At 56.9% G+C, this 23,928-nt stretch overlaps 1 protein-coding gene across 1 annotated transcript; it reads right to left on the reverse strand.

Moving 5' to 3' along the window:
• Window positions 1–2,763: 2,763 nt before the first annotated feature.
• Window positions 2,764–23,928, reverse strand: F8 (coagulation factor VIII). Its single transcript, XM_072043052.1, has 26 exons — window positions 23,423–23,928; window positions 20,723–20,847; window positions 20,325–20,447; window positions 19,924–20,136; window positions 18,804–18,875; window positions 18,311–18,418; window positions 17,071–17,292; window positions 16,552–16,801; window positions 16,197–16,368; window positions 15,185–15,278; window positions 14,322–14,533; window positions 13,840–13,990; window positions 13,493–13,702; window positions 9,618–12,261; window positions 9,080–9,245; window positions 8,696–8,902; window positions 7,940–8,168; window positions 7,646–7,828; window positions 7,330–7,446; window positions 6,029–6,100; window positions 5,672–5,757; window positions 5,402–5,557; window positions 4,483–4,627; window positions 3,880–4,028; window positions 3,441–3,617; window positions 2,764–3,203 (listed from the first exon to the last, which is right to left on the reverse strand). The coding sequence occupies exons 1-26, from the start codon at window positions 23,569–23,571 to the stop codon at window positions 3,048–3,050; spliced, it is 6,588 nt and encodes a 2,195-aa protein (XP_071899153.1). The 5' UTR covers window positions 23,572–23,928; the 3' UTR covers window positions 2,764–3,047.

The raw sequence follows: 23,928 nt of genomic DNA on the forward strand, positions 1-23,928 counted from the left end.
TCTGGGTTCCTGCAGTTTGGGGGTTTCTTTGAGCTGCACTCCATGAAGGCTCCACACCTTTCTGCGCTGCTTCTCCAAGCTCCCCGGCTCACCTCAGTCCAAAGCTACCCTAAAAACACAGGGAGAAGGTGGCCGGCCAGCTTATACGGGTGGCCAGAGGTTCACCCACCCCCTGCCCCCTGGTGCTGGTGACAGCGGGCATTTCAGAGCGGTGACCCAGCAAGCACCGGCCCTAGAAAACCTGCCCCAGAGAAGGGGACAGCGGAGGGTGGGCGATGCACACACGTACGTGAGGCAGCAGAGGAGGAGCAGGACCAGCAGGGTGATGGGGAAGACGAAGAGGACTGCCCGTGGGATGTTGGCGTAGAGGTGAGACCACACGTCTCCCAGGTAGTCTGCCAGCCAGGACCGGCGGGCACCTGCAGGAGAGGCATGTCCTGGAGAAGGTGAGGAGGACACCAGGGAAACGCTAGGAACACCAGCGCCTTTTCTTCCTGGGTTGGAATGTTTTGGGGTTTGAGCGTGTTTTGAATACCCGCCACGTACTTACGTTGGATCAACTGGTTGGAGCCTTCCCTCTCCCGTGTGTGAGGAGAGGCTTTGGCCGCATGATCCAAATATCTCCCCTGGTCTGCCACCAGCCTCCTCCTCACCCTGCCCAGCTGGGAGGAGGTGTCCTTGGAGAGATGCTGGGAGATGAGGGCGGTCAGCACAAGGAGCAGGAGGAGGACAGCACGCAGGGCCATGGCCTCTTGCAGCTGCGCGATGATTTTCAGGCGGGCCTGGGGGCCCAGTCTTCGTCTGCGGGGTTCCCTGGGAAGCCTGCAAAATCAGGGTACAGTGAGAAAATAAAGAACTAGGCTGGGGGCCTAGCAAAGTCCCCAGGTGCCTGACGGCATGCAGCACAGAGCGAGGCCACCGTGCTCCAGGCAGCACACGGGCTCCAGGCTCTTGCACCCGCAGCCTGTGAGGCCGGTTGGTAACAACACAGGGTGGGAGGCAAGAAATACGGAGAGCAAATTGAAGCCTTGCAGCCAGTTTTGGAAAAGGTGGTGGGAGGGAGAAGTGTGGCAGGAGGCAGCTGACAGACAGAAAAGGCAGCTCTGGTCACTCCCTCCTGCTTCCACACGGGGAAACTGAGGCAGGGGGAGAAATAATTTCTGCTTGGGCCACACTAGGAAGGGATTTGTGCTGCTTCAGCCCTTCCCCTGCACAGAAACGTCTGTGTCTCAGGGGAGGCTGTGGTGCATCCCAGAGCTACGTCATGCCGGGAAGAAACAGCGTCTGGTCTCCATTCCCCACAGGATAAATGTCAAGGGACGCTGCCAGTAATGGATGCCGGGGCTTGGCAGGCCCCGACACAGGGCTCCTGCTCAGCACGGCCCCTTGGCTGCTTGCTGGGTGCTCCCTGTTGGGCAGCTTATGGTCCCAGCTCCTGCCTCAAGGCCAGCTCACGGCCAGGCAGCATCTGCTCACATCCGTGCCTGATTATTGTCAGAATGCAATTAAGCCAAAGGGTAATTGCAGCTCCTGCCTGGGGCTGTAATGTAATCACCGCCAGGGCCACAGCAAAGGCTCCTTGTACAGCAATGCGGAGCCAACGAGGTTTTCAGCCCTGCTTCAATCAAGCCATCAGCTTCTGATCTCCGCTGGGTGTGGGTTCCTAGATGGGTCACGCCGCCGGGTTGAGCTGCAGCACGTGTCCCTGCTTCCTCCTGGCACAGGCCGTGGAGGGGAGTGTCTGTGTGCACCACCATCCCCTGTCTGCTGCGCCCGAGGGTGGGCAGGAGGGTGCCGTGGCTGGGACACCCTGCGCTTGGCTTTCCTGCTCCCACGGGACACCGAGCCTGGCTGAGTGGTTGGGAAATCATTGGCTTGCCTGCACCCTGCTCACGGCTGCCAGGAGCTGGGCAGCCTGGAAAAAGGGTTGCCTGTGGGGAAGGCCGACCTCGAGCTCCGTTTTGTTTGGCCACGAGGATGTCCTGGTTCTCCAGACGCATCAGTAGCCTTGTTGTGGTTTCAGACTGAATCAGCGGCACCTAAACAGCCTCAGGTGCCAAACACTTCCCCGGTGACAACCTTTCTGGCCTCCAGGAGAGACCAGGGAAGCGTTGTGGGACAGCCCAGCCCCTCTCCCCACCCTGGGACTCACAGCACAGGGTGCGGGCGGGCGCAGGCTCTGCCGTGCCGCCGGTGACGATGCCGCTGCCGCTGCCGCCGCGGAGGAGAGGCGCACCCCCCGGCAGCCATGGCCCCCTCTGCCCACAGCACCCCAGGCCTTTCTGAGGTGGCCATCGTTCCGGAAGGTCAGCCACTGGGCTGGGCGTGGGGCAGAAGCAATCCAAGAACCCCACAGAGTCACTGCACCGACAGCTGCCCCAGGGAGCAGCAAGGAGGGCATTGCTGGAGGCAGCCCCAAAAAACCCCATGGTGGCATCGTGGTGGCATCAGGCCATGCCAGCCAGCACATTATGGGATGGAGATTAAGGGAACTGGAGGACCGAAGCCCAGTGCTGAGTCAGGTTGTGCAAGCGCTGCCTCCAGGCAAGATCCGAAATCCCCACTGGTTGTAAAATGTGCCCTGGGGAGGGGAGCAGGGCCTCCGCCCCCAGCCCTTATCTCTGCCACCGCCTCCTGCAGGGCTGTGCTTGTGGAAAACAAAGCTGAGGAAGGATCTCTGGGGCTAATTAATTACTAGCTGCTGGTAATGCTGACTGAGCCCCTGGGGACACTAAGGTTGAAGAAGAGGAGAAAGCGCAAAGATACTGGAAAATTACTGTTTAATTCTTCAGCATTATGCCTGACTACATGGCATGTGGTAGACGAGGGGCAGGTAGACTGATGACAAACCATCGGCCCCATCAGCAGGAGCCACCAGCATGGCCAAGGCTCCTGGAGCAGAAGAAAAAACCTCTGCTGATGCCACCAACACCTCCTGGACACACGGAGCGAGCACAGCCCTGCGGGGCCAGCTCCATGAGAGTTCAGTGTCCAGCAGGACGTGGGTCCATGGGCTGGCACTGCCCGTGCCTGGCCCTGCAGCCTCCTCAGTAGTCCTGCTGAGTGTCACAGCCAAGGAACTCTATCCGCAGGGCGATGTGGTTGTGCCACTGGCGGGGGTGTATCCTCACGTAGCGGGCAAAGAGGGGTGGCTCCAGGGTGTTCATCACTGTGCCGGTGTGGTCTTGGTTTGCCTTGAAAATCTGGAAAGGAGAGAGAAAGCTGGGGTGCTGTCTGCTGTGCTGGGCTCTGGAGCAGTGAGCCTGTGACTTGGGGACGTGATCAACATGGACAAGCAGCTGTTGGGAACTCCTTAGGATGAAGAAAAGCACAGCTTGGCTCACTGCTGTTGCAAAAATGCTGTGAGCACATTCACTGCAAAGGGCTGAGCTTGCTGCCCCAGGGCTGCTGCGGGATGGCTGCGGGGCAGCTCTGCCTACCTTCTCCTTGCCATCCTGCAGGACTGGGCTCCAGTGCACACCGTTCTGGCTGCTGGAGACAGCAAACTCCTTCACGAACATGTGGGTGAACACGGCCTTGGCACCTTGGGTTATGATTGCCGTCACCTTCTTGGTTGCTTCAAAGTCCACCTGCAGCCACTCGTTGGGGCTGTTGCTCTGGGGGCAGACAGACAGACTCCCGTTAACCCCTCAGCAGCACTGCCAGCAGCAATAAGACACACTCATTGCAGCTGAAGTCAAGCTGGCCCTGCACATCACCCCAGGCTTCACCTGCCCCACCAGGCACCCGGCTGTAGCTGCTGGGGGCAAATCCCCTGCCTGCATGCTGGCAGCCTGCATGGTGCATTCGGTTGAACCACCATCCATCATGCCTTGGCCAGCAGATGCTGCCTGCCTGGGGTCTCCCTGCGTGGGCTACCTGTGGTCTCCACGCGTTGGTCCTTCCCTGGAGGTTGAGGCGGGCCTGGGAGGGTGACCAGGTGGAGAAGACGTTGGTGCTGTGGGAGGACGCGGAGATGCGCTGGTCGGGGATCCTTCTGCTCTCCATGCCTAGGGGCATGGAGCAGCCTGGAAGAGAGAAGCAGTGCTTGTCAGAGTGGGCCCCTCGTGGAGATGCCTCCTGGCTGCTCCCTCCTCCAGCTGCCCTCTGTGCACTTCCCTGTGCCTCGCTGCAGCATCGTGGGCCCTGCACTGCTCGGTGCCCTTGTCTGCAGCGTGGCTCTGGCTGGGGGGAGCCGAATTACACCTGCCACTCCTCCAGCTTCTTTTCTCACTGCTGCCTGAGGTTTCCAGTGGTTCAGGACAAAGCCCTGTGCTCCTTCTGGTGCTGCTGCCTCTTAGACCATAATGAGGTTTTCCACCTTCGTTTCCCCAACACCTTAATGCCACCTTTTTCTCCCTCCACAACTGCCAGGGGAGCCCCGAAACACAAGGAATCGTGAAACACGTGGAGCTGGAGCACTCAGCACCCCGCTGGATCCTGCCCCAGCCTCAGCAGCCGGTGCCCCGAGGCAGGACGTACTGTTCAGGTCACAGCCAAGGAGCTCCATGCGCAGCGTGGTCCGGATGCTGTAGTGCGTGGGGTTGATGCGGATGTACCGGGCTATGATCGGGGGGTCGAAGTGATTTTCTTTCACCGCCGTTCCATCCACGTTTGCAAAGAAGAGCTGCAGGGAAAGGGTAAAACAAGGGGCTGTCGTACTGGTGGAAAGAGAGCTAGGCAGGACAAGGATTAGCATGGACAAGAGCATTTCAGTCTGGCACTTTGTATCTTATCACCATCCTTACAAGAGGACAACAGCTCAGGGAAGTATTTTGAGATGTGACTCAGACCAAGGGAATGTGAATGGGGCAAGTCAGGGCAAAACACTGAGAAACAGGACTAGGAGAAACTTGGGGTCCATACAAATAAACTTTTTATATTTTTACCAAACAAAAATAGTAATAATAATAATAAAAAAACATTCCTGTGACTTTTGAACTTGGGAAGAGTTTTGGCCACAGCTGGTATACTCAGTGGAGGCTTTTCTGGGTACTTTTCTTCACCCACTGGAATGGCCAGCCTATGTGTATTTAGGTTGTGGGTTTTTCTAATAGAGATCCACCAAATCATCTGCATTTGCACACTGTTTTTAGAAAGCAAGATTTGCCTTTGAGGGTCAAAAGAGATACTCAGGGAAAATCTTCTGCCTACCTCTAATATCAAACATAATCCTAGTGTTGATCTCACAGCCACGTAGGACTGTGGAAATAAATAATTTATAGTGAGACAGATGGACACAGATTGCTTGCAGATCTCTGAGCTGCAGTTCAGTGAAGGATCACTCTTCCTGTCCTAACTAAATATCTGGGGGCTCAGGAGATATCTGTCTTGTGTGCAGAGCTCCTCAGCCCTCACCACCCCAAGAGGCCCCATCCTGGGAAGCCACTCTCCTCCTCACCATCTGGGTGCTGGTGGCGTTCCCCTTGTATTGCCTCCACCTTTGCCCGTCGAGGCTGTAGAAGACAACAAACTGGGAGACGTAGAGACTGGAGAGCTTTTGTCGAGCCCCTTGGGTTTTTATGCCGTGAATGATCTTGACATGCAAAAGGTCCACCTGCAAACAAAATGTGGGGGTTAATTTTTGATGGCTGTGCCTGTGTGTCCTTCTGCTGGTGCACCAACCTTGCAGTGTCCCCAGCAGCATCCCCAGCCCCGGGGCCCCTCTCACCTGGATCCAGGCATTGCCGTGAGCGGTGCTCCAAGCGTTGATGGAGCCGGTGTTGTCCAGCCTGGCCAGGTAAGGGGCCCACTGCCCTGCAGGGAGAGTGCACAGGTATGAGGAGCACGGGGCAATGCATTGTCCACCCACGGGGTAGGGCCTGAGCAACGCCGATCTCCCAGGGGGTCGGTGGCCACGTGCAGGGTGGCAGATCCCTGACACGATGGGAGGGCACCCCAAGGTCCCAGGTGGGACCCCAGCGTAGGCATGGATGGAAGGGACCTGCTCTAGCCGAGCCTTGGCCAGGGCACACGCGTGGGCTGTGCTGGCTGAAGCTGCCCCTCGCCAGCAGTGCCCCCTACTCACCGTACTGCCCCGACGCCGTGATCTGGGAGTCCGCAATGTGGCCCGAGGCCAGCCCCAGGGCATTTTGGCAATCTGCAGCCCAACAGGGAGGGGGGAGAAGGAGAAAAACAGAGAAAAGCAGGGAGAGTTGGTTAGATAGCGAGGCTTTTGAGTCTCTCCCAACCTGGGGAGCCACCTGCAGGCTCAGCAAAGTGTTCTCAAGCCTCCAGAAGCCCCCAGACTCATTTACCTCACACCAAGTGGGAAATCTTATATGTCTCCACATCCACCCCTGTATTTTCAGGGTCCAGTAAGTTCTTGCTCCTGACCTCAATGTCCAAAGCAAAGTTCCCATCACCAATCTCCAGCCAAGCCGGTGCTGTGCTCCCCAGGCCCCTGACCTCCCATCCCCACGTCCCTATCTCCCAGCAATGCTGACAAGTGGCTCTTCCTTACACCCGGGTCTTGCTCCTGGGGCTTTTTGTTGCCCGGCAGCACCATTTAAAAACAAATATCACGTCGCTAAAGGGAAACCTGCCTGGCACCCCTGTCTGTCCACGTCTCTCTTCTGGTCTGCTGAGCACAGGGCTGTTTGCCTCGTACAATAACTCCTATTATTAGCTACTTGTCATTTCTTGGCATCACTGCTGCATGGCAAATGCTTCTGGGGGAAAATGCGAATGAAAAGATGAAATCTTAAGCAGATGAAAGATGAAATCTTAAGCAGATTTTTAACTGATGGAAACACTTTCTGGCTGACATTTACTGCTCCTTTAGAAAGAGGAGAGGGACTGTCATGGTGTGATAAAACACCCAGCCTCACAAACCACTTCCCCCAGCGCTATTTATGGTGAGGGAGAAATGTGTTGTTCTGGGGGAAAAAGAGACAGATTTCCTGTGCGTTTTTGGCAGTTGCTCTCAGGGATGTTTTCATCAGCATGACCTGCCATTGGGCAGCGTTGCACTCTGTGCCTCAGTTTACCTCTTGGCATGGCGTCAGGCACTGGGCACGTCACCCTCCTGACAGCATGGGCTTCAGTCACTGGGGTCAGTGCATTTTACAGGGGGTCTAGGGAAGCTCAGTTTTGCAAAATGTGCCCTGGGGGGCAATATTTGCAGCCCACTGAAGCTGGTCCCCAACCTTCACTGCATCCCTGGCTCTGCTAGGGATGGGTAAGGTGGCAAGGGCTGGAGTCAGGACTTCAATGAGACCCAGGGGACCTCACTTAGACAACCCACAGAGAAAGCTGAGAGCCCTGGGGGACAGGCAGCTCAAAGCACGCTGTACAGCAGCACCCGGCCCTGCTGCTCTGGTCACTCACCCAGGTTGTACACGAGGAAGAGGGCACTCATCCCAGCTTGCTGGTGCTCCCCCACTTTGCACTCCACCTGCCAGATCCCAGCGTGCGAGGGCCACATCTCCACTGTCCCAAAGACACCTGGGCAGGAATGGAGAGCAGAAGGGAGTTACCAGCCATAGCATGGTACCGTGGTGCCAAGCACTGTGCAGACACACAGCCTGACTCTTCCAGACCCGTTCCCCATTCTCGCTATCCCCCACAGGCTTAGAACACCCTAACAGGCACGGACACGAAGCCACGCAGCTGGGCTGTGCGCAGTGCTCGTGCTGTATCTCACCAGGGTAAAGGTTGTAGACTCCCATGTGATACTCCTGGCTAGTCCTGACGCTGAACGTCTGCCCGTGAAAGTGGACGGAGTGGATGTCCTCGGTGCTGCCCATGTTCAGGAGGTGCCATCGGACCCACTGCTGCTGAGCCATCACCAGCCCGGGCAGCGTGTCCCTCACGTAGCCGTTGATGGCTGGGGAAGGCAGTGGTCAGGAGCGGCTGGATCACAGGGTGCCTCAAGGCCCCGAGTTTTCCCATCCCGGTATAGATTGTGGGATGGAAAAGGCAAGGGCAAAGTCCTCACCATGGAAGGAATGGTTTCTCCTAAAGTCAGGGTTGTCCAGCTGGATGCGGCAAGGTGGGCGGCAGTTCCTCTTCATGTTCTCCCTGAAGTACCAGCTCTTGGTCTCGTCAAAAATGGTGAAGAGCAGGGAGAACTCCTGCACAGCCAGCTGCCGTCTGGTAACAGTGTTCACCACGTTTTGGCGACAGATGATGAGAGGCCCGATGAGGCCCGAGTGCAGGTCCTTCTCCTGCCGGGGAGCCAGGAAAGAAGTTGGAGCAGGATGTAACATTGATGCTCACAAATGTCACAGCAGCAAGGAAAGTGGTGGCCCTGCCTGCATCCCTGGCCTGGCTCCCACCCGTATACAGGGCTTGGCACACGTGGGGTGGGAGGGACACACCGGGAACCCCTCTGTCCCCAGCTAAGGAAGGCTGCACAGCAAGTGCTTGTATGTGCTTTCAAGGTATGTGGTGTCCCTCTGTCCAGCTGTGCTCAAATAGCATCACAACCTAGGGGCCAAATTCAGCCAGATTTGGCAGAAGCTTACTGGGCTTCAGAAGGCAAATTCCCTATAAGTCTCACAAAAATGTAGAACTGGGAAAAGGGGGGCAGCCAAGAGAAGATGAAGCAGCAGCACACATTTATCACGGTATTAGACACCTGAGAACTACACCACCATCAGCTGCTCTAAGCACAGCACCAGAGGAAAAGCCTTGAGCACACAGCCAGGGCTGTGCCACCCACGGCTCACCACCTTCCCAGGCTGCCACCCACCAGGTCCACGTTGGAGAAGTAAGCCCAGGCCTTGCAGTCGAACTCCTGCGTGGTGGGTGCCATCTCGGGCAGGACTTTCCAGGAGTAGTCCCGCAGCCCGCCGGGCTGCACCGCCTCCTCGCCCGACACCGTGTCCCGCAGCTCCTCGTAGCCTTGCAGCGTGGAGTGGAAGGAGAAGGGCCGTGAGGCCATGTTCTTGAACTTGACCTGTGTTGGAGTGGAGGAGAAGCAAAGGGAGGGTAGGGAGGGGATGGAAGCAGAGCTGAGTGCCCCCACGGGCACTGCAGAGCTTGCAGGCACAGCTGAGTGCTCCCTTGGGCTGAGCAGAGCCAGAAAGGGGGGCAGGATGTCAGGGATTACAGGAAACAGGGACTTTCAACTCACCATGATCACATCTTCAACTTCTGCCCTGATGTACGGCCCGAGGATGCCCAAGTGTTCGTCCAGTTCTCCCCGTATCAGTGGCTGAGTGAAGGAACTGTCCAAGTACTCTCGGAAAACCACCTTGCGGTACTGTCGGAAAGGCTTCCTCCTGCCGCTCCGGGGGTCCCTGCGGGGGTGAGGGCGGTGAAGCAGCTCAGGTGAGACTGCCCCTTGCAGACAGCAGCAGGGGCAGGGGTGCTGCGGGGCCCAAGGGCACAGCCACAGGCACTTATGCTGAGCTATGTGGGGAGAGGGGGAGCAGATCCGCACCACTAGCTGGGTGATGCAGAGCCTTGAGCATCCCTTATGTGCTTGCAAGGACGCTCAAAGACCTTAGAGGTACCGAGCTCCCTGGGTGGAGGTGCAGTGCTGGCAGCATCCTTCCCCTGGGCTGCGTGGCACAGTACCTGGCTGGGCCACACAGTCACAGCCCCATGATCCTGCCTGTCCACAATGCCACGCCATGCCAGGACAACACGTGAGGGGCAGCAACACTTACATGGCTTTTAGGAAGTGCTGGGGTCTCTGGTTCCCGTATTCCCACATCACCTCCACTGCTGCAATGTAGTACTGCCGTATCCGCCCCTGGAAGGAGCGCGGATCGTGCTCCCCTTCTTCGTAAATGTCAAAATCCTCCATGGCCTGCTCTGTTTCACCATAGTCATCATAGTCCAGTTTGTCAGCCTCTGGCCTCAAGTTGTTCAGTGTCAGGTTCTCCCCGTGTCCTGGAGCACGGCTCCTCTCCTCCACCATGCTGCTGCTTTCCCCGTCCTCCTCAGGGTGTCCCCGCTTCCCGGTTTCTCCAAGGGCATTTTCCCCGCCGAGCACCTGCGGTTCATCCGGACTGGCTTGCACATGCTGGGCTGGTTTCTCGGTGGTGCTGTGGCTGAGCTCAGGACTGCTCAGAGGCAGGGAATAGTCCTCCTCAGAGGCCAGTTTCACGGGGATTTCGTCCGGGCTTTGCCCAGAGGTGATCTCTGGCACAGAGCCCTTTGTGGCATTGGCCTCCAGCTGCTGAGGCTGGGGACTGAACCGGGCCCTCTCCAGACCCGGCTGCTCCACGGCATTCGTCTCCTCCTCCATCTGGCTTCTCCCCTGAGCCTGCTCGCCCCACGGAGCCCCCCAGGCAGCCCCTCTGCCCGGCTGCAGCTGGGACAAAGCTGGGCTCTGCAAGCCCCCTGCGTGTCCCTCTGCCACTGCTGAGACCGGATCCCAGTTTGAGGCCAGGTCTGCGGCCATGGCACCATCCTGCGGTCCTGAGCTGCTGGCTGCTGGCACTGCCTGTGTGGGAAGGGAGCTGGTGCTGTGCTGAGCCCCCCTGCTGCTGTTCAGGGCTGGTCCCCCCTCAGCATGCCTCCCCTCAGCTCCGTCTGCAGGCACAGCCTGTGGATCACCCCTGCCTGGGCGCTGCCTCCCTTCAGTCGAGTTCCCCGTTTCTTCCAGGCTTGGCTGGGTCACCTCCACCTCAGCCCCAGATTCCAGGGACCTCTTCTTGAAGCGAGTGCTGCAAAAAGGGGAATGAGGCCCGCACCCTCTCCTTCCCACTGCTGGCTCAGGGGTCTGGCTGGCCAGATCCTGCTCTGCTCTGTTACCCTCAGAGGGGGACGCCCTGCTGCCAGCAGTGGTGCTGGGAAGGCTCAGACCCCGTACCAAGCCCCTTCTCTGCAGTGACCTGGCTTGTCGGGGCCTCCAGCCTGGGCTGTTTGTGCTCGGGGCTGGAGCCCCGGGTTCCTGAAACTGCTCAGGGCTGTTTAAGAAACCATTTGGGTGCTGTCTTGTGTCATTGGCCACGAGGTTAGGTTCAGGAATGACAAGACTGTCTGTCTCTGGCAGTTCCTTAGTGACCGTAGCACCCTGAAACACGGCCTCCAGGATTAACTCATCCCTCTCTTCTGTCGTTACGTAGCTGGAAGGCTCAAGGTCATTGCTGTGTGCAAAGGTGTCTCCGAGAAGGCTCGTGCCTTTGGCAAGCTCACCAGCTTCTTCTGTGCCAGTTTTTTCAGGCAAGGAGTTACTCACATCTGTAAGGATTTGCTCTTCTACAGGTCTTCGGGGTCCTAGGTCTGGGAAAGAAACATTTTCCCCTTCAAAAGATTCATTAAAGCCTTGTGAAACCACTTTGTGAGGTCTTTTATCCAGCCTAGCAATTGAGGAATGACTGCCTTCTCCTGTGTGGCTCTGAGACCCAGCACGGGAAGTCCTGTTGTCCCCTGGCTTGTCCGAGGGTGCTGAAGAACTGGCCAGTGTGAGGGAGGAGTTCGGGTCAGCGCTTAAAGCCAGCTCCGTATTGATTGTCTCCCTTGACTCATGGAGATGTAAGGGCATTTCATCAGCACTCTGTGAAGATGTGTCTTGAAGTCCCAGACCATGCTCCAGGTCGTTCTGGTGAAACGAGCTCCAGGTTCCTTGAGGAGAACCTTCCCCAGCAGCAAAGGCAGCTGAGCCCTGCAGGTCCACTGTGTGAGCTGTTGTCTTCTGAGGCTCTGCTTCCAGGATCTCTAACGTACCACCAGACTGGACCATCATCTCTTTTACTGGCTCCTGTACTTCTAAGATATTTGTCACCTTATTTCCCACCGCATCATCTGGAGCTGATGGAGCTTGGTGCAGCTGTTCCTGACCTCCTTCGGAGCTAGCAGCCCCACGGACCTGTTCGCTGACGCTTGCCAAGTGTTCCCCAGGGGGGAGAGCCCCTTGGCCCTGGCTGATGTTTTTTGACAATTCTTCTTCATCTTCTAGGAAGGATTCATAGGACACTAGATCATAGTTTGTCTCCGGCAGAGATGGGGAAATATCAGCTGGATGTGGGTTACCCAAAAATGTTGACGTGCCATTGGAAGAAGGACCAGAAGTACTGCCATTGCTCGGGAGGGCCCCGTGGCTGGGTTCTGTCAAGCACAGTCTTGGCTTCCCCGTCTCATTTTTGGAAGAGGTGACATTGTTCAGCTGCTCACTCACACATGGTCTGCGCCATCTCCTCCTCTTAGAGAAGCCCCTTGGTTGGGGGTCAAAGGGATCTTCATAAGACACATAATCGTCGTCCTCATCAAGGTATTCGTCATGCTGGCACTGAGAGACTGTGAACTTGGCGTGCATCCCTCGTTCTCTGAAATCAGGATTCAGGCACCCCAGTGTCCAAGTGCCTGTCTCGGGAAAAGACAGGAGGACACCATCAGCCCATTGCAGTGGGAAATCAAAACTACCATCCCCACACCACTCCCTTGCGTTACAAAGAGGTTACAATAGTGTAACCTCTATTTTCAGACAGCCTCTAGCTCACACTAGTGATTTCACCATTTCCACAATCCCTAGAGCATCTTACAGCCAGGCTCACAAGACATCAGGGTTGCTGGTAAGATCAGAGGCGATCCTGACAAGCATCACCAGCAGGGCTGGTGCTTCCTGACAGAGTTCAGCAAGCTGCATGCACCCATGAGGCCTCACCAGCCGCTTGGTGAGAGGAGTTAATGTAGTGAGAAACCACAACACCTCCAGGATTATCGCCAGCAGCAGAGCAATCACCATTATCCACCCCCAAAGACGTGCTGGTGCTGGCAGATACACCTCTTTCCCAGCCCAGACGCAGCCGTCACGTCTCTCCCACTCGAGGAGAAAAATGAAAAGGCTGCCTCTTGCTCACATCCCCAGCCAACGCACTCGCTCCCCGCCAAACAAGTGTGTAATAACCCAGCTCTGACGCTGGAGAGAGCTGTCATCTGCTGCTGGCCGGTTGCTTGCCTTCCTCAGATAAGCGGGCGGAAAGCAGACATCAGAGGGATGCAATGTTTGGCTGGAATTTAGAAAGCTTCCTGGGTATCTGGATACCCAGAAATACTCATGGATACGCATCACCAGCGTATCAGTGTTGGCTAAATTCTGTGTTTCCTTCGTTAGGGAGGAAATGTGTAATGGCTCTGCTTTTGCAAATGCTAAGGGAAAAAAAAAAAAAAAAAGCTGAGTAAAAGGAAATAAAAATCAAACCCTTCCTAAGACTTCTCTGCATCCGGTGCGCCTGTCCTTGCAGAGATGTGTGGGTAAATTTGATGCCATGAGCAGCACTGGAACCAGAGCAGGGACAGCATTGCCACTGCCACCACATCACTGCAGCCAGCTTACTGGCTTGGCAGCATGCACATGACATTAATGCACCCTATTCGTGAAGTAAGATACAGTAATTTAAGCCATTTCTTGGAGTTAAGCTTTGGGGAGATATAATCATGACTTTGATGCTCCAAGAGGCTGAGCATCCCTTTGCCCTTGGGGTTGCCAACACGTGATCAGGCACCAGACCCCAGCATTGCCCTGCCTGGAGATGCCCACTTTGCCCTGCTGTGATGCCCAGCCCGTGGTTATGGAATAGCCCATGCCACTAACCTGGCTTTTCCACGCTCATGAAGACAGTTTCTCCAGAAAATGGGAAAAGGGTAAGCACATCCTCAAAGACCGCATTGCGCTTGAACGTGTTTCCAGAGAAGAAGACGGAGAGGAAATCTGTCTGGGCCCCAACGCTCAGGACATACCAGTACACGACTTCATGCAGGCACACGTTCAGTTTCAGGTTGTCAAAGACAAAGCCGTTAACAGCTGGAAGAGAGCAGGGTGTGAGACATTTCATCAGGACCTGGCTCCCCAGGAGCTGCCAAGCCATTGCCCGCTCCCTGGGGCAGGGACCAGCCAGTTTCTGCCTGGGATTTGTGGGGAGCCCCCCGCTGGGCACTTACTGTGCATCATGTTGGAGGCATAAAACTGGGGGTCCTGGGTATCCACGTGGGCTGCATCAGTGCAGAACCGCCTGATGTTCTCCTCCAGGTACCAGCTGCGGTTCTCATCAAAGACCGAAAACAGCACCAGCCTTGTCTCGTCCGACATTATCTGGGAGGCAGAGAGGGAAGGGCAGGTTGCTGGCCTGGCCAGAGCAGCCCCCGGGGTGCAGGGTGGCTGCCAGCCCTTAGCTTGGGTGCACGGGGAGCAGTTTGCTGCTTTGCACATAAGGTGGAGTGCAGTCTTGGAGGGAAGGGAGCATGCAAGGGGGGAATGGGGAAGACAGGGGGGGTGGGACTGACTAGGGTTGAAGACAACTGGACAACCAAATTTGGTTTTACCCAGATATTTCGCCCACCACAGTTATTCCAGCCTTTCAGCCTGGCAGTTAAGGTGGCAAAGCATCCCCCTTGCCTTTCTCTGCCACACCTGGAGGACCCACCTGATTTCCCCTCTGGTCCATGGACTTCTTGAAGCAGATCAGGAGGGGCCCGATCAGGCCCGAGGCTGTGTCCCGTTCCGGGTTGACGGAGCTGTAGTAGAAGCGAGTGAGGCAGCGAGGATCTGCTTGCGTTGGCCCATCCTCTGTCGTGACCCTCCAGCTGTAGGTGAAGGACTGGCCAGGGGCAATAGGAATGTCCTTCACGTCCTTAGCTGCCAACACACAAGGGCACATCTGTTAGGTCTGGACTGCTCCTGGAAGGGGTCATCCCGCTTTATAACAGAGCTCAGAAAGGAGGATTTCTGATAGCAGGAGTCACACAGAAAACTACCCAAACTGGTAGTTTTGGTACCCAAAAGGGCTGGTGGGCCACTTTGCTCTTTTGACTCTCCTGAAAGAAAACCTGAATTGGGATAATAACGTGTCACAGACCCAGACCAGCTCTGAGCTCCTTAGCAGCTGCCATCCCACTTCTGCCACTTAGCTCCAGTCCCTGCAATTGGACCTGAGCTCGGCACGAGGTGCTCCTGGCAGCGTTCACCAGGGATGGGTGCGATAGGAACTGCTCACTGCAGCCACAACATTAAGTGGAGGCCTCCAGGGTGAACCAAACCCAGCTCAGCTCCTCGGCTGACAAAATCCCTTCTTCCAGCCATCACCCAAGCCTTCCTTCGAGCCAGAGTTACATGGCACCAACGAGGACATGAACCAAGAATCGTCTACAGGAGCTGTGGGTCTCAGGTGCTCGGACGGATGAGTTGGGCAGCTAAACTTACCACAGGCTTCAGGAAGCTCTCCTGGCTCAGGAAAATGGCCCTGCCCACCTGACATCCTAAACACCCATGGCCTGCCCGCGGCCTTACCTTGAGAGGACCTCATGGCGTGGTATGGCCTTACACTGGTGAGGCCGTGAGGGTAGATGTTGTATGGTCGGCTCGCCAGATTCCTGAACACAATCTGAAACAAGGACAGCCAACAGGACATTTAGCACTGCCAGACCACTGTGAGCCCTCAAGGCTGCCCTCAGGGTGTCCACGCAGGGCGAAATTGCTGGGCTGTGGTATTGGCACTGCCCACATCCGAAAGGGAGGAACCCGGACACATCCAGGACCACAAGGAGAGAGGCAGCACAGAAGAAATGACTGCTTGTTTCTCCACCAAGTCTGTGCTGACCATCTTTCCGGGAGGTGCCCACTTGGGTACGTTTTGGGAGGGCACAAAAATGTCAGATTTATGAAAGAGCGGGTTGCTATCTTTAGACTACCTTTCCGTATGAAACAGAAGAGCTCTTTCAATCCAGGAGGCCCTGGAGGGCCAAAAGACTGAGTGTGCACAGCCATCAACAGCTTCAAAGTGCTCCCCACTTAACAGCGTGAAGCCCATCATTTACATCCCCAAATAGCTCTGTTGGAGCTTCGCCACTTCTCCTGGAAACCATCCCTTTCCTCCCAGCAGCAAACAAATCGAGCGGGCAACCGGGCATGTGAAGAGACGCAAGCAGCGGCCCCCAGTACTGCGTGGTGAGAACACTCAGATGGAGAGGAGTGGAGAACGAGAAGGCACTTCTGCCTCGGGAGATGGTGCTAGGTGCCATGGGTCATGGATTAACTCAAATAAGATGCCTACAATGAAGTCATATCAAGGGGGCTGAGCAAAATGATGTGCATTCCTGATGAACTCAGCAAGAGTTTTAGCTTTGGCTTTCAATAGCAACTCCCTTTCTGTTGAGCTTTGGACATTATCAGACATGATAGATCTCCCCAAGGATCTCTGTCAGACCACAGCCACGAACCAAGAGCTATTAGGAGGAACAGCATCAAGCTTTTAAGCTTTCCCCTTCCAGTCTTTCTCTGTGGAGAATAATCGCTCTCTTACCTTAAACTGATCTCCAACCTCCCCCTTCAGGACAGGTCCCAGAATTCCTTTATCTTCTTGGGACATCTTACGCGTCTTGAAGGATGCATCCTCATACTCCACAAACATCACTTTCTTATACTTTGAACCAATCCGCTGAGGGCCAGCCTCCAGGAACAGGCTTGTGGTGTTTCTGCAGGCAACAAAGAGCAAGTGGCCACATGCAGGATGGCATCCACATGCATCCCTGGCAGCCCAGCGATGGCCCAGCCAACTGCTGTACAGAGGCAAAATAAAAATATTCTCCTGGGGAGAAGGGGAAGACCTGGCAGAGCTGCCTCAGGGCAACCCCGTGGCCTCGGGAGCTCGCTCTCACCTATCCAGAGATGCCGGCTTCATAGGGGCATAGTCCCAGTCCATTTCCTCAGCCGCGATGTAATGGGTCCAGGTCTTAGGGTCCTTCTTGGCAAAAGAGCGCACTTGGATCACATGGTAAGCTTCCTCTTCTTCCTCTTCTTCTTCTTCCCCAGGGTCGTCCACCTCCTCTGGCTCATCTGACAGCTGCCCCATCTTCAGCAGGCGCTCCTCGGGGCACTGCTCCACCCTCACAAGGGCCTCCATGCCGGCTGCGTTCAGACAAGGGGCAGGAAGGGCCATGCTGACTTACCTGCATGGGTGCTGGCTCCCCCAGGCTCTGCTGGAAGACGACCTCTCCACTGCTATCCCCACCAAATGTGTCCCCAGGCAGGCCAACACATGGCATCCCGGTCACGGGCCAGGTTGCACATGGTTATAGGGTGATTGAACAGGGATGGCCTTGGAGCTGCAGCACCACACAGAGCCCGGGCCATCCCCTGAACCTCTTTTCCCCCAGGCTCCTGCAGGCTTAGGTTACCTTGCTGGTGGGACGGTATCTGGCAGAACATCCGAAACTGGCCGGCTGTTCCTGGCATGGTCTGAGCTGTGAGATACGTGGCAGGGGAGATCTCCAGGCTGCTGAGACGGTGGCCCCTCACCAGAAACGTGTGTCCCTCAAAGAAGACAGAGTGCACTTCTGGCCCAGTGCCCAAGCCTATCACGTGCCAGTGGACCTGCTTCTTGAGGCACAGCGTGAGACCTGCCGGGAGGGGAGGAAAGCACCCGGGAGTCAGGACACCCCCGTGTCCATCCCCTGTCCCTGCTCTTGGTGTTACGGACACAGTCCCCTGCCCCACAAGCTTCTGCAGGAGAGGTCACATGTAAACGTGGGCTGTCTGAGCACAGCAGAGGGGCAGGTCGCATCACCCGGCTGGAATAAGGCCAGGTGGATTAATCCTTGCAAGGGCTTTGGAAAAGTCTGAGAGAAGCGTGCTGTGGGAGCTCATGGCGTGGTGCAGTGGCAAGACGAGCAGACACACTCCCTGGCTCTATAAAACAGGAACAGAGAGCTGGGAAGGGGAAGCGTTTGTCTGATCACGGCGCTGGCAAGCCTCACGCCCAAACACTGCATCAGGGGCAGGGCTGCAGCACGTCTTCAGCAGGAGCTGAAATACCCCAGGAAGGGCAGAGAGAGGTCACCAGGCTTATTTAAAGGCTGGAGAAAATTCCTTCGTTGGAGAGTTTCAAAGAGTTCAGTGTGCTTAGGAAATGGGAGAAAACTTGAGTGCCTTGTAAAAATATTTTCCTGAGGAGAAATCAGTGTGTGCCAAAGGGCTCTGCAATTAAGTGGGGAAGGGAATAACAAGTTCCTGGAAACTGAAGCCAAACAAAGTCAAATACAGAGTCAAGCACTTGTTTTTAGCACAGAGTGCCAAAAGTGACTGGAATAGATCCTTAAAGCCAGGGAGGAGACAGGGCGCAGGCTCCGTGCTGAGGGTCTCAGCTCTCCGTTGTCACCTTTCCACCAGAACCTGCCCATCAGACACCTCTCAGGCCAGGTCCCACAGCCACATAGGGGGTGCTGGTGTGGGTGAGGACCTTCACAAGGGGAAACCTGCTGTGCATGGAGCAGCTCTGCTCAGCTCCATGGATCCACCAGGCCAGGGAATTCAGGGGACTTTTGCTTTTGCCTTTTATTGGAGAAAGGTTTGCAGACATGGCTAGACCCCTCTTGCCTCCCACCGCCTCCATCCCCGCCCCGACAGACCGGTGCTCACCAGGCAGCGAGCCGTTGACGTAGCCATTGATGGTGTGCAGCTCCCCCCTGGTGTGGGGCAGGGGCCGAGGAGCTGCCGGGGGGTCGGGCTGAGAGTACCAGCTTCTCCCTGGGGACAGAGGAGGACGCAGTGTGAAAGCCAGAACCCAGGGAGGTCAGTTGCTCAGTGCTTTTTGGAAATGCTCGGAGATCTGTCCACTCCACGTCAACGTGGTGGTGACTGTTGCGCGTGGCAAGGCATTTCTGTCCCCTGTTTCAGCCTGTGTGAAGGGATCAGGGGTGGGAGCTGGGGGCTGCAAGCTCCCTATGTCTGGGGCACAGAGGCAGGAGCTGCAGTGCGGTACCAGGAGCATGTGGGCCAGGGGCTGTGCAGGGCTTGAACCCTTTGGAGGGAGCTGAGCGGCTGTGCCCACACCATGGCCAAAGCGTGTGCCCCAGACGAGGCTGAATTCAGGGTCTGACACCAACGTGGTCAGCTCATTTGGGGCAGTTACCTTCATCAAACACTGCAAACAGCATCACAACGTCTTGCTGCGTGTCCTGGATCCCATCGCTCGCCAGGGTCCCTGCAAAAGGCCACAGAACGGGGCATTTTAGGACCAGCAAGTGCCATGCCCATCTTCCCAGGGAAGCCCCTTTCTGCCCTCCACAAATCAAGGCCAGGCTGTGGATTGGTTTTGCCACATCTCAGGAGGTCAATGACTGTCGCAGCCCCGTTCCCAGCCTTGCATCCCTAAAACACCCCGGCTGAGAAGCAGCTGCCCCAGCACGCACCAAAGGGGCAGCCTGCCCTGCCTCTCCCTCGCAGCCTCTCAGGATTCACTTAGTCACCTGGAAGGGCCCATTTCAGCCAGCCCCTCACCGGCACCATTGTCTGCACTCCTCGTCTAGACTGTGCTTGTCAGTGGAGAAGTGTTCGCAGCGAGTCATCGGGGCCTGCAGACAGAGCCCCGGGTGAGTCGCACCCACAGGTGCCCATTCCTCTCCGGTGACTCCACCGGGGGCTGGACAACCACCTCCAGGAGACGGCTCAGCCAGGGGAGACCAGTCCTGCCCCGGGTTCACTTCTTGATGCCGTGCACCCCGGAGGTGGTTAGCAGTCAAGGTTTCCTCATCTCCACGTCCACCAAAGGAAGAGGGAAGGCACAGGTACCGTGGGTGAGGCAGTGCCCCAGGTGTCCTGTCTCTGCCCTTGCTCATAAAAAAAACTTTCCTTTATGTCTTCTAACAAAATCCTGTTTGGCAAAGTGCCCTGGCAGACACTGAATGATTGCAGCTTAGTGAAGCTCTGCAGGAAGACGTTTATGCTTCCACAGAAATTCACCTTATCAATAGATAAGCTTCAGCTACAAGGAAAAGGATTTCATTCGTCATCTGAAATTCTGCAAAGGCAAAAATTAACCAAGTTCTCTCTCCTGCAGGGAAATCCAGGGGTGTTTGCCTCCCACACTGGGAAGGAACTCTTTGGGGAAAGGGCCAAACCCCAAAAGTGCTGCTGTTGACCACAGCTCACTGACCCCACTGCCATGGTGAGCCTCTGGGAGGTGTCTTTGATTCCTCTGCCTCTCAGCCCATGACTTCACCTGAAATGTCCCCATCCTGGGTTGCTCTTACCGGGCCGGCACACGAGCAGGGCTCCAATCAAACCGGAGTTGGTGTCCTTCACGCTGTCGATGTTGGAGGAGTAGGAGTGGGTCAGGCACGGTGAGTCGCCATCTGTGGGGCCCTGGTTTTGCTGGATTTCCCAGACGTAGGTGTGTGTCTTCCCCGGATCCACCCTGTCGCCCTCCTTCTCCAGCTGGCTGGTCTCATCCTCGTACCCTGCACCTGCAGCCAGAGGAACAGCCTGATTTCACTGAAGCTTTATCCCCAGCACATGGTGGATACAGAAATGCCTCCTCCCCACCCCAAGCCCCTCAGTGAGCTGACACCAGGGTCGGGGAGGGACATGCCTCCTCCTGGGAGCAGGAGGCATAGCACAGGGACTCGCAGCGTGTGGCCGTGGCCCCACTCACCCTCTGACGCCTTCCAGTAGGACACCCCAATGGCGTGGAGGTTGTACGGGCGGGAGGCCAGGTTCTTGAAGGTGATGACCACCGTGTCATAGACTTCTGCTCGGATGGTGGGGCCCAGGAGACCTGGAGGGGGAAGGTGGTGAGGTCAGGCAGCCGGGCGGTCAGCAGTGGGGCTACCACAGCCGCTCACACCCCCCACGGGCCCTGAGGGGCTGGCTTTCCATCTGCACAGTCGGTGCTGATCCCTCACATAGCATGGCAGCATCAAGTGCTCCAGCACCAGCACTGCCCAGGTTTTATGTAATTCCCACTCCTGGTTGAGGAGCGGCTGGCCTTCACCAGCACCAGCCCAGGATGGGTTTGGCCACCGGGCTCACCGCTCCCTTCATGGTTCTTACCCATCCATGCCGGCTTGGGCTTGGGCTGTGAGAAGGAGGCATCGGGGAACTCCACAAACACGGCCTTCCTGTAGCGTGGAAGGGCACCAGGTGCAGGGGGCTGAGGTCCCAGCGGCTCTGACACGCTGTAAGAGGAAGGAAAAGCCAAGGCTGATTGCACAGACGGGCTGCAGCCATCCTCTTCCTCCCCTGCCCGCCAGCACGCCGTGCCAGCCCGGGATCGCTCCCCCTCGCATCCTCTGTTTGCTGACAGACACCAGGTGTGTTTGGAGAGGTTTTCCTCAGCTCACGGATGCTGACGTGGCCGTGATTAATGTCATGGCATTAGTCATGATGGAAGAAGACACAGCAGCAGGCACCACGGTGCCACACGCGGCTGCTCTGCGCCGCCCGCCCCGTCCCCAGCACCCGTGAGCATGGCAGGCATCACCCGTAACCTCTTCTTCCTCCCCTGCTCCCCCTGGAAAAGCTGTGCCAGGAGGCATGGCAGCGCACTCCCATCTGCACTGCGGCCCAAACGATGTCTCCACATTCATTTCTTTTCTGGCTGAACTGGGATTTACAGCCAGCCCCTACGAAAACACTCCTTGAAGCAGGAGGATAAAGGAGGCTTGAACGTATTTCACACCCCACTTATCTCCGCTGGCAATTTTTGATCTGTAAGCAGCCCAGCTAATTCATTTTCCATAAGGGATCCAGCACGTTTATCAGGATAACAAAACCATTAATTTCTCCAGGGATTTCAGAGGCCCGCTTATCAGCTCCAGCCCCAGGACTGAGCCCGTTTCCAGTAAGCAGACAGAGCGCCTCCAGCCCTGCTTTGTTTGGAGCAGGAGCCAGGTGGTATTTTTTCCCCCCTGAAGAAACAGCAAGGGCTGCTCTCCCGCTCTGACTAAATAAATCCAGGCAGCAGCTCTCTGCCTGAGTCTTCCTCGAGGGGAAGAGGAAGGAGCCAGCGTGACTAACAAGTTGAGGAAAGCACGCCGGGAGCCCTTGCTTTGCTCACCCCAGGGCCAGAGAACCGTGGGCAGAGCAGGGCTGGAGTCCTTAATCTCTAACTCGCAGCAAGCCCAGCTTGGAGGCGTATCTGAGACACCAGGGTCCAGTCCCGCTGACTTTGCAGTAAACAAGGGAGAAGCCCTCTGGAGCCGGGGGATTCTGCTGGCACAAAACCCAGCCCCTCTCCACACGTGGGGCTGAGCGTGGGGCCCAGGCACGGTGACAGAGCCCTCGAGGGCTGAGGGAGCTCTGGTCCGAGAGCTCCTGGCAGCTCCCCTGCACGCAGGGTCCCTACCGACTTCCTACCCCGAAGAGCAAAGTTCCTGGCGCGGCCGATCAGCATTGTTAGCCGCAATATCTGTTCATCTCCCAGAGCCAGGAGACGGCCAAGGCCAACACCCCGCGCCACCGGAGCACTCAGGCAGCTCGGGGCTACGTGGCCACCAGCGCCGAGCCACCCAGGGCTGTTTTGGGACACACTGCAGGTCGTGTCTGGGGAGAGAAGAAACTGAAATCATGGGGAACGTGCCGCAGCAGCCCCAGGGCTTTCAGAGGTGTCTGTGGTGCCATGAGGGAGAACCAGCAGAGCAGGAGGTGCCCCAGGCACAGCTCGGAGGCACTTGGCTCACCTCTGCGTGCCCTTTCTCTGCAGCTTGGCCATTTTCCTGCATCCTGCCCAAGCGGGAGGAGCAGGGCTGAGGCTGCAGGAACAAGGCACCTCTGTCACCCTGCTGGAACCATGCTGCCCAGCCAGCCCCACTCCTGGCTCCCCTGGGAGCTGCACCCATGGGCAGGCCGGTGCCCTCCGAGAGGGCCGAGGTTGTCTTCTGCCCTGGTTAGGAAAGGGGCAAACAGCCTCATCCACCTGACGGGGCCCGCAGGGTGGTCCCACAAGGGGCTGCCCGTGGTAACGTGGCTGAGCAGAGGGAGATTTGCAGTGGCTCAGGGTGGGGGGAAGGCAGAGAGCAAATGTCACGTCTTTTAGGCATGCTGGTGGGGCGAGACTCGTGCCCTAGAAGTGGTTTCTAGCTACGCAGGGATGCTGGTGGAACAGCCTGGGACAGCTGAGAGGGTGCAGGTAGCAGCAGGGCCACACAAAGGGGCACAGCTACATCCACAGGGGCACAGCCACCCAGCCCTGCTCCCCACACTGGGCTCGGAGCATCCACAAACATCTCATCCCCATGCCCCAGCAACACAACAGCCACTTTTCCTTCCCTCTCCAAAGCATTCAGGCAAACCCAGCGTGCTTTCCTCCCTCCTCGTGCTGCCTACCTACACCGTTTTTTGCTCAGACAATGCAAGTTACATTCATTCCCTAAAGGGAAAAGTCTGGACCCAGCCAACATAATGCAGGCAGAGATAGAGAGAGCTGAAAGTGAAGTTTTCCCAGCACAGCTCCCCAGGCAGGGAGGCACGGGGCTCCCCCTCTGCCTCGAGCTCCCCACGGAGAGAGCACCGGCTGCAGAACCAGCCCCAGGCTCCCCGCACAGACTTTAAAGGTTCACAGACAAATGGTGTTAAGATAAAGCAGCACAGCTCTGCTGCTCTCCCTCTAAGTTTACCCCACCTGTACATGATTGGGGTTGCACCTAGCGTGCTCTGTTTGCTGCCCTACGTGCCCCCAGACCCAGCACCATGTACGCGGGGTGGGAGAGCAGCCCTAGCAGCGCGCTGGAATTATAACAGAAAGAGCTTTACCCCGCAGGAGTTTGCAGCCCGGAGAGCAGGTCGCTGTGTGTGTAGTCCCAGGCGGTCTCCACGGCCCCGATGTAGTACCTCCGGACTTTGCTGATGCTCTTCTCAAGCAGGCAGAGGAGCACGAGGCAGCGCAGGGCTCCCGCCAGCATCGCGCCTGCGGCTGGGAACCGCTGCGGCTTTAGGAGGAAAAGTGAAGAGGAAGGGAAGGGGAGAGAAAAGCTTTTATCTTGGCAGCCAGCTGTCGTAATCCACAGGAGAAGGTGATTTAAAGCCAGCACCCGCAGCCTCCGTCAGAGCGCTGGAGAGTTTCCCAAAGGCATCAGGAGGAATCACTCAGGCGGGTTAATGCAGAGAGGAGCGTGTGAGCGACGGCCTCTCCCTCTCTTCCTCCTGGGTGGCAGTGACAGGAGGAGAGGAAAAAACAAAGGGAAAGGGAGGGCAAACACGGCATTAAGCTTGGCTGCAGGACCCGGCTGGCTCTGCGTCCCGGCCCGTGTCTGGCAGTG

The sequence above is a fragment of the Anas platyrhynchos genome, chromosome 10, assembly GCF_047663525.1.
Source record: "Anas platyrhynchos isolate ZD024472 breed Pekin duck chromosome 10, IASCAAS_PekinDuck_T2T, whole genome shotgun sequence".
Classification (NCBI taxonomy): Eukaryota; Metazoa; Chordata; class Aves; order Anseriformes; family Anatidae; genus Anas; species Anas platyrhynchos.